This window comes from Pyrus communis, chromosome 8 (assembly GCF_963583255.1).
Source record: "Pyrus communis chromosome 8, drPyrComm1.1, whole genome shotgun sequence".
Classification (NCBI taxonomy): Eukaryota; Viridiplantae; Streptophyta; class Magnoliopsida; order Rosales; family Rosaceae; genus Pyrus; species Pyrus communis.
Genome location: NC_084810.1, coordinates 20,770,992 through 20,778,705, shown reverse-complemented (window position 1 = coordinate 20,778,705; position 7,714 = coordinate 20,770,992). Strand labels below are relative to the sequence as shown.

General features: G+C 35.9%; 1 protein-coding gene across 1 annotated transcript; it reads right to left on the bottom strand.

Moving 5' to 3' along the window:
- Positions 1–6,016: 6,016 nt before the first annotated feature.
- On the bottom strand, positions 6,017–7,476 carry LOC137743431 (uncharacterized). Its single transcript, XM_068483320.1, has 2 exons — positions 7,226–7,476; positions 6,017–7,134 (listed from the first exon to the last, which is right to left on the bottom strand). The coding sequence occupies exon 2, from the start codon at positions 7,076–7,078 to the stop codon at positions 6,140–6,142; it is 939 nt and encodes a 312-aa protein (XP_068339421.1). The 5' UTR covers positions 7,079–7,134; positions 7,226–7,476; the 3' UTR covers positions 6,017–6,139.
- Positions 7,477–7,714: the final 238 nt, after the last annotated feature.

Here is a 7,714-nt window from a genome sequence, read left to right as displayed (position 1 = left end):
ATCAATCTCAATAAGCAAAATGAAATAATCTTGCAAGCGCTCCGTTAATCTCATGATTAAAATTCAAAGACAGGTTTGCTAATTTGCTATGCTAATAGGCTAATTTGCACATTAAACATTTCCAATGGTAATCTACTTGTAATAAGACTAATACTAAGCATTCATTGATTTCAATCAATAAAATGATTGCAAAACCACCAAAATTATCTCTTTAACACCAAGTCTGCAGATCATTGAACATTCCTTTAGAGTGAAAAAAATTTTACAAAAAAAAAAAATTAAGTGATACGTTGAATAGAAAAATAGAACAGAATGACACTTTTTCGAATCGAGGTGGGTTGCCCAAACGGCCAGAGAAAACTCACAAAACTCTCCATACACATATTAGGCTAAAACCTAACTCTCCATATACATATTAGGCTAACACAAACCTCTCCGTTAATTGTTAACACGTGGGGCTGGCTCAAGTGCTATTAATTAACAAAAAGTTGACGAAATTTTCAATTTTTGGCATAAATCCTAACAGACTTTACTACATGAGCTTAAATCCTAGTTTTTTTTACCATGGACTATCTTCCAACTACCATATCACCACGATAACTATTAATCCAATTAAACCTTTATATAATTTTGATTCGAATTTGAGGCAACAACAGCAGTTGGATTTCCAACGGTAAAAACAAAATAAAAAAATTTGGGGCTACGCCATGTGATGCGTCAGATTTTAAAAAATTGAAAATTTTAACGGCCAAGAATAATCCAACTTTAAAAAATTAATACAAAGTTCACACTTAAAAAAGTACACTTGCAAAATTCAAATAAAAAAAATAAAAAAAATAAAAAAAAAACCACACACTTGCAAATTAAACAAATGAAGGATAAGACGAAGAAAATATTAAAAAATATATTGCCCTTGCCCTTCCTCCTTTAAATGTGAGGACTTGCACAAAGTCAAATACTGTTTAGAGTGAATAGTAAGAGCAATTTTATTATTCTTGCCCTCCAATTGTTCTTGTCCTCCAAAAACGAGTGGAGATGCTCTAAGAACTACTGCATGTATTGCGTTCTGGAAAGTTAAAGGGTGAGAATTAATATCCCATCCATTGTATGGAACAAAGGTAACAATTTATCGTTAGCAATCAAAAAGTATGATTTTCTCCTCTCCTATTTTCCTTTCCTTTCCTCCCTTCCTCTCACACTTTCGTTTTTGTCATTTTCTCTCTATAAAAAATTCAAAACAAAATATTGACGTGATTTAATCGTAATCGTTTAAAAAAAAAAAAAAAAATATTAGGAATAGAGAGTATCCAACTCCAGCAATCAAAGCTAACATTGCAAAAAGTGCAGGAGGATCCTCTTCGGATCTTATTTGTGAGGATCCCGAGAATCCTTCAATTACATATGTTCATCATACATCTTACGATCAGAAATCATTATAAATTTTTTATTTAAAATTGAATATAAACAGTACCTGACGAAAACTAACATCACGATGTACGATGAACGAACATGATTAAAGAATTTCTGGAATTCTCACAAAGAAGATCCCGATCCTCACAAAAAGGACCCAGGATCCTCATTCACAAAAAAGCAAAAGTAGCTATCATGTCAGATATACAAATCGACGTCTTTCTACAATTTCTTCTGGCCAGTGCATAGGCAATTAGGCATACCAAAATTCCTAGGACCCTTGTACCTTATGTCTAACTCCCAAATATTCAACGCTCAAGCAAGTTGATGGATGATGAGCGGGAGAAACAAAAAGAAAAGTTGGTGGATATATGGACCCTTCTCAATATCTAAAGTTCCAACAGCACTCCACTAATTTGCACAAAACATGATCAAGTTGTTTTCTTCATCTTTCTTGATTGCCAATTCCCAATTGTCCATAATTCAAATTGCTTTAGCTTGAAGGCGTAACGGTTAGAAATCAGTCATTCAATACGCATTTATTGATTATCTAATCTCTTAAGGCTTGATGGATGAAAGAATTATACTAATTTAAAATCAACTGATAATGTTCGTAATGTTGAAGAATTGTTAATTATTTGTATTTCTATAATTTCAACGTGATATTCTCTCACTGTCATGTAATCTTTCGGTGACATGCAGTATTAGAATCATTTCAATCTCAAACTTTCCATGTGTTTAGCAACACTTTTGAAAATATGAAAAGTTTGATTTTCTCTGTAAAATTCCTAAACCAATACTTGAATATCATGAACTGGATCAAACTAGAGCATACGCTCATTACGTGTTATCTGGTTCCTTACTTCTCCGATTCATGTATTAAGTAAACAAGCCTTAAGATTCAAGTCCACACATCGTTCCGCTTATTTGCAAATCTCAAATTCATTTATCTTAACACGTAACAGGTACAATCGTTTAACCATTGTCTCCTTTGTAGTATTCAACACTTGATCGATTGTGAGAGGATTAGTGCATACCCTCGTTATGTATAAATTTTTCTGTTTTATCGTCTGTAAAATATGACACAAATCTCATCCTCAAACATGCTTTTCTTCAAGCCAAGTAACTCCAATATTCGTAGTCTTATACCAAACAAGTATGGCTTCAGACATTATTGCATGCATGTGTGAGTGAAAAAGAAAATTGACAACGACAAATGCAAATTCGCGGCTTGATCTTCATATGTTTGATTGTCATGGCTGATGTGTCATGTCCAGAGCAAAACTACAAAGTTTCCATCAAGGAACAACTCGATCTGCTTTTGTTTGTCTCTTTATATATCCAGGATAGGCCTAGAAATCTGGCCTAGTTCAAAACGGAGCTCGGCCCCACCTTATTTTCAAGACTAATGTTGAAGAAACATAATATAATATAATACATTTCAAGAGTAACGTTGAAGAAATCATTTTTTGTTGATGCTACAATATATTTGCATTGAAAGGTGACTGATTTGAGTTAAACTACACAATGCGATGATTGTTACGATTTAATATCGAACTCGTAATTTGTATAAGTCGAATTCAAGACTCTCATTACAAATGTAGAAACTAACTTTTGAGATATGTATTAATGCAAGCATGTTTCATTCATCTTTAGTAGTAGGGGCTCGCTTTGTAACTTTTTTTCATTAACCTAAGGGGGAGGTTACTTGAGGTAGGTCACAAAATATTTGCGTTAAAATTATTGGATCAATCAACATTTTGCGCTTTTAAGGAAAGGTCAATGAAGAGAAATTCCATTAATTGATATTGATCTTGGTTGGGGAAGAAAATTATTTTGGTTGACTTTAGTTGAAGAGCAAAATTGTTTCTGTTGATCAATGTTAGAAAATAAAATGTCTATCAACTTATGTCAAAATACAAAATACCTACTAATTATATGTTTGGATGATGAGCTTTCAAAACGTCAATAAGCTTTTGACTCAATTGTTAAAACCCACTACAAAGACAATGAACAAGGGACTTCCAAAGTACCAATTAACTCCTCAAGAACTATAAAACCTATTACTAAAACCCTGCAAATGCACTAAAAACACAATAAAGAGCTTGAATTTAATTTTACAAAGAAGAGAATTCGACCTCACATACAAACTGAGCACAAATGAGCCAGCACATTATCCTAACTGATTAATCTAATTCACGTTCGCCACATGTTCGCCACATGATTGGTTTGGAAACAAATTGAGAAAATGATAAATTAAGTGGGCCCACCAACCCAGGGTTTAAATGGGATGGACCCATAAAATTGACAGCGGCTTTGGGGGTTTTGGACCACAACCCAAATGGAATGGAACTAGCTATGTTTGTTTCCCAGCTCTAAAACTTAGCCAAACACACAAGAATGCTTTCTTAATTCAAAACTTTATATGAGTCATTTAGTATTACGGTCTAGTAGTATTTCTCTTCATATGTAAGTGAAAGGTTTTAGGTTCGATTCTTGCAGAAGACGAATTTAAACCACATTATTGCTAGCTCATTGTGAGGCTAAACTCATCTCTTCCCTCTTAATAGTATAGATAATATCGTTTATTCCAAAAATAAATAAAAAATAAAAAAAAATTTCAAAACTTCATATGGAAGGATGTAATCTTTCTCCAAGTTTCCAAGTAGTTCTTTGTCTTTAAGAATTCAAATTTTGAATGGGCAACTTTTTGCCATGTCGCGTGATAACAACGACATTACTTGTTGTTTAGGTAAAAAACCTAACCCTCTCATGCACTCGTTTTCAACCTTTCTAACATTTTTTGTTGGAGTACCAAGTCTTCCTCTAAAGGGCAAACAATCATGACACCTGCCCTTTTAAGCCTTAAATTGTTAAAAGTTTTTCAGTACGAACTTAAAATCTCTTTTGACAGTCATGACTCACGAGATTAAGATTTAGTTAGTCTTCATATTAAGATTCGATAATGCGGATATACTTGCACTTTAGTGGACATAATCATGTGGTAAGCGACATCACATGTCTATCACGGTGATGCATGTAGAGAGGTCGCCATAGCCATTGGTATTACTCTAGCCATTGCTTTTGTGGCATACACATTATACTAAACGACTGCATTTTGGTAGCAAAAGGTTGGGGGAAGCGTACTGATTTGATATTAGGATTTTGTCTTCTTTAAAACAAAACCGTCATTTGGGAAATTTCTATTTAAATTTTTTCACCGGGTTCAAAACGGCATTGTTTTAAAAATAAATAAATAAATAAAACGAAACAATGCGATTGCAGAAAACCCAACGCAGCACTAACTACACCACAAAAAGCAGAGGGGCGAAAACCTAGGCTTTAGCTACGAACTCTGGCGAGAGGAGGGGCGGCTTGCGCCTCTATAGCTTCGCCCATGATGGGATGATTACGAGAAGTAAGCGTTTATATGAAACCTCTCGCCCAAAACTTTTTTCAATTTTGAATTGTACCGTTTGAAGAAGAAAATATACCATGTTACCGAGAATATACCCCTTTGTGTTTACAACACTCATCACACACGATTGTAGGGAAAATTCTCTCCCCTCCCCTCCCTTAGAAGATGCAAAATACAATAAGTCCCTAAAGTTAGCTCAAGCAGCGAGAGATAGTAATGAGTTAGGATTAAGATAGGTAAGAACTAGATCACCTCCAATAAGTCCCCAAAAAAAGGCCAATGAGGGGTGGGGACCTAGTACTACTACTACTACGATCCTATTTCTTGTTAAGTTGAGTCACTCTTAAGCATCTAAGATGGGTAAAATCTGGATTCTGGTGTGAATATTCTGCATTCTTTTAATGGAAAGGAGGGCAGCAACTGAACTAGTGGGTACTCCATTGTCCAATTGTTTCCTTCAAGACCAATTCAAACCACAGAACACTTTATTCAAAAAACAATTAAATAAGTGCCCCACAAAGTTGATTGCCTGTGGATCATTTTTGGCTAATTGCATTAGTTGAACAAATTTCAACGGATGCAATACCCACTTCTGCCCAACATGGCTTAAATGAATACGACTGCACTATGTCGAAGCCACCTAAGAACATAGAGAAACTTACTAACATCAGAATGTCATTGTGGCGGAATTTCACACCATCACGCACTGTCACGTTACAGTTCATAATTGGATAAGAATATCGTTACATACTTACAAAAACATTCCGATATAGTTCTTTTGTAACAGAGTCTTCAGACAAGATTATAAACCCTTTTCCGGAAAGCATGCCTTAAATATATCTGTATTTATACTTCATTACTTCCAATTGTAGAATGAAAAAGTGAAGAAAAACAATTTTAAAAGAAAGAATATGTTTAACCAAACCACAAGATAATGAATGATTATTGGTCAAAGAGAAACCTGAGGACATTTGAGGACTGGACAAAAATGATTACCCCACAAGTTCCCCACTTGAATTAACCAGCACCTTAATAACTCCGCACAATTTGTCAGTTTTGTCTGGGAATCCTCCATGAGAGCTCAGACCATCCATGTTTTTTAACCCTACCTAACTCGTGAAAACGGTATCTCAAACTAGTAACGCATTCACCTCTAAACAAGCCCCGCAAGCTAAAAAATAAAAACAATGGCAGTAAAATGAAGAAGATAAAAACCTTCAACCTCTAAGATTAATACAGAAGTAATCCTCTTTCAAAACTAATTAACAGAGATCTCTTGGTAATTGACAGATATTTAGTTGCCCAATCCTGTCAAGTTGGTTTGGACATTGTAGGAGAAGAAGCCAGTGGAAGTACCTTGGAAGAGCTTGGAGGATTCTGATGATTCTCCTTGTTCTTGCCAGCAATGAGTCTTATAAAAGACCCATCTCTCTCTTCTGCAGCCATTGTTGAATTTGTTGAAGCTTTCACCCCACAATCTTGAGCTGCAGAAGCTGCAGACCCACCATTTTTAGCTGCTCTTTTCTCAGCTTCCTCCATCAATCTCCTCAGCAGCTTCTCCTCTGCATCTCTCAAGAACTTGAACTTTGGAGGGGGTGAAGATCTCAGCCTGTTCATATCAGCTTCTGTGGAGGATTCAAAGAGGGGGTTGAATCCATGGTGTTTGTAGGCCTCCAAATTGCTCAAAGGTGAAGACTTTACTGATGGGGAAGGCATAGGGGAGAGAAAAGGTGTGTCCACTGCCAAAATCAGATCACTCAAACTTCTAGTCCTTGACCTTTTTCTGCTGCTTCTAGACTTCCCATCTTCTGATTCCAAATCCTCCTTTTCTTCCTCCTTGATTGTGAACAAAAACCTTGGTGGGCCAGCAAGATTGTGCAGCCTCATCAGCTCTGAGATTTCCACATTTTCTTCCCCATTGAGCTTCAACAGCAAATCCGTGCTAGAACCCAGTTCCAAATCTGGCTCGCTACTTCCATTGACATTCACATCTGGCTCTCTCAAATTCTCATGGGAATTTGAATTTCCATCGCTGCTGGTGTGAAAAGAATTGGGTTTTTTGAAGCAATTAAATTGGAAGATTTCCTTTGCATGGCTGGTGATGTAACCATCATCTTCTTCCTCCTCAATCTCTCTGTTGGTGATTCTCTTCTTCCCCCATAGCAGGTAGTAAAGCTCTGCAACAAGTGCCAACAGCAGGCACCCAAAAACTATGCCCAACCCAATTCCCAATCCACTGAAAGAAGTCATCTTTTTCTCTGGAATTTCATAGCCTCGTAGCCCTCAAAATCTCTCAGTTTTCTCCACTATAAGCAAAACCCACAACAAAAAAATAAGAACCCACAAATTTAAACCACCGAACAAGTACAAATTCTCCATAAAATTAACAGCACTTACCTTTAAAGGCCAAGATTTCAACCATCCAGAAAGGTCACAGCCACCACCGCAACTTGTCGAGAAGTAAAAGAACCAATGGAGAGTAAAGCGTAAAGCTTTGATAAAATTAAATAATTCTTGTTTCCAGCAGATAGTCAAATTAAAATTTTATAGTTTGTCAAGCATTCGGTGAGTTAAGGTTTTTTGGTTTTGGAAAGGAGGCGAGGAGGAGATTATATTAACTTGACAAATGGAGGATGCGCGTGTGTGGAATGGCAATGGCTGGAAAGCAACCCACATGGGTTTGCAAAAGCGTGTGTGCCAATTTAATCATTTAAAAAAGGAAGTAAAATGGAAAGGAAATATTAGGGTTTAGAAATTGGAGCAACTCCACTCTAAGTCAATTGCCCAAGCAATTACGCTATTGAGCTAAGTCAATTGCGATTTAATAAACAGTAACGGTTCAAGTACATTTTTTTGGTATTGTTTGAATTTCTTTGTATTGTTTTA

Excerpts from the sequence above, each read along its gene's own strand:
- LOC137743431 (XM_068483320.1), bottom strand. The coding sequence starts at position 7,078 with ATGACTTCTTTCAGTGGATTGGGAATTGGGTTGGGCATAGTTTTTGGG.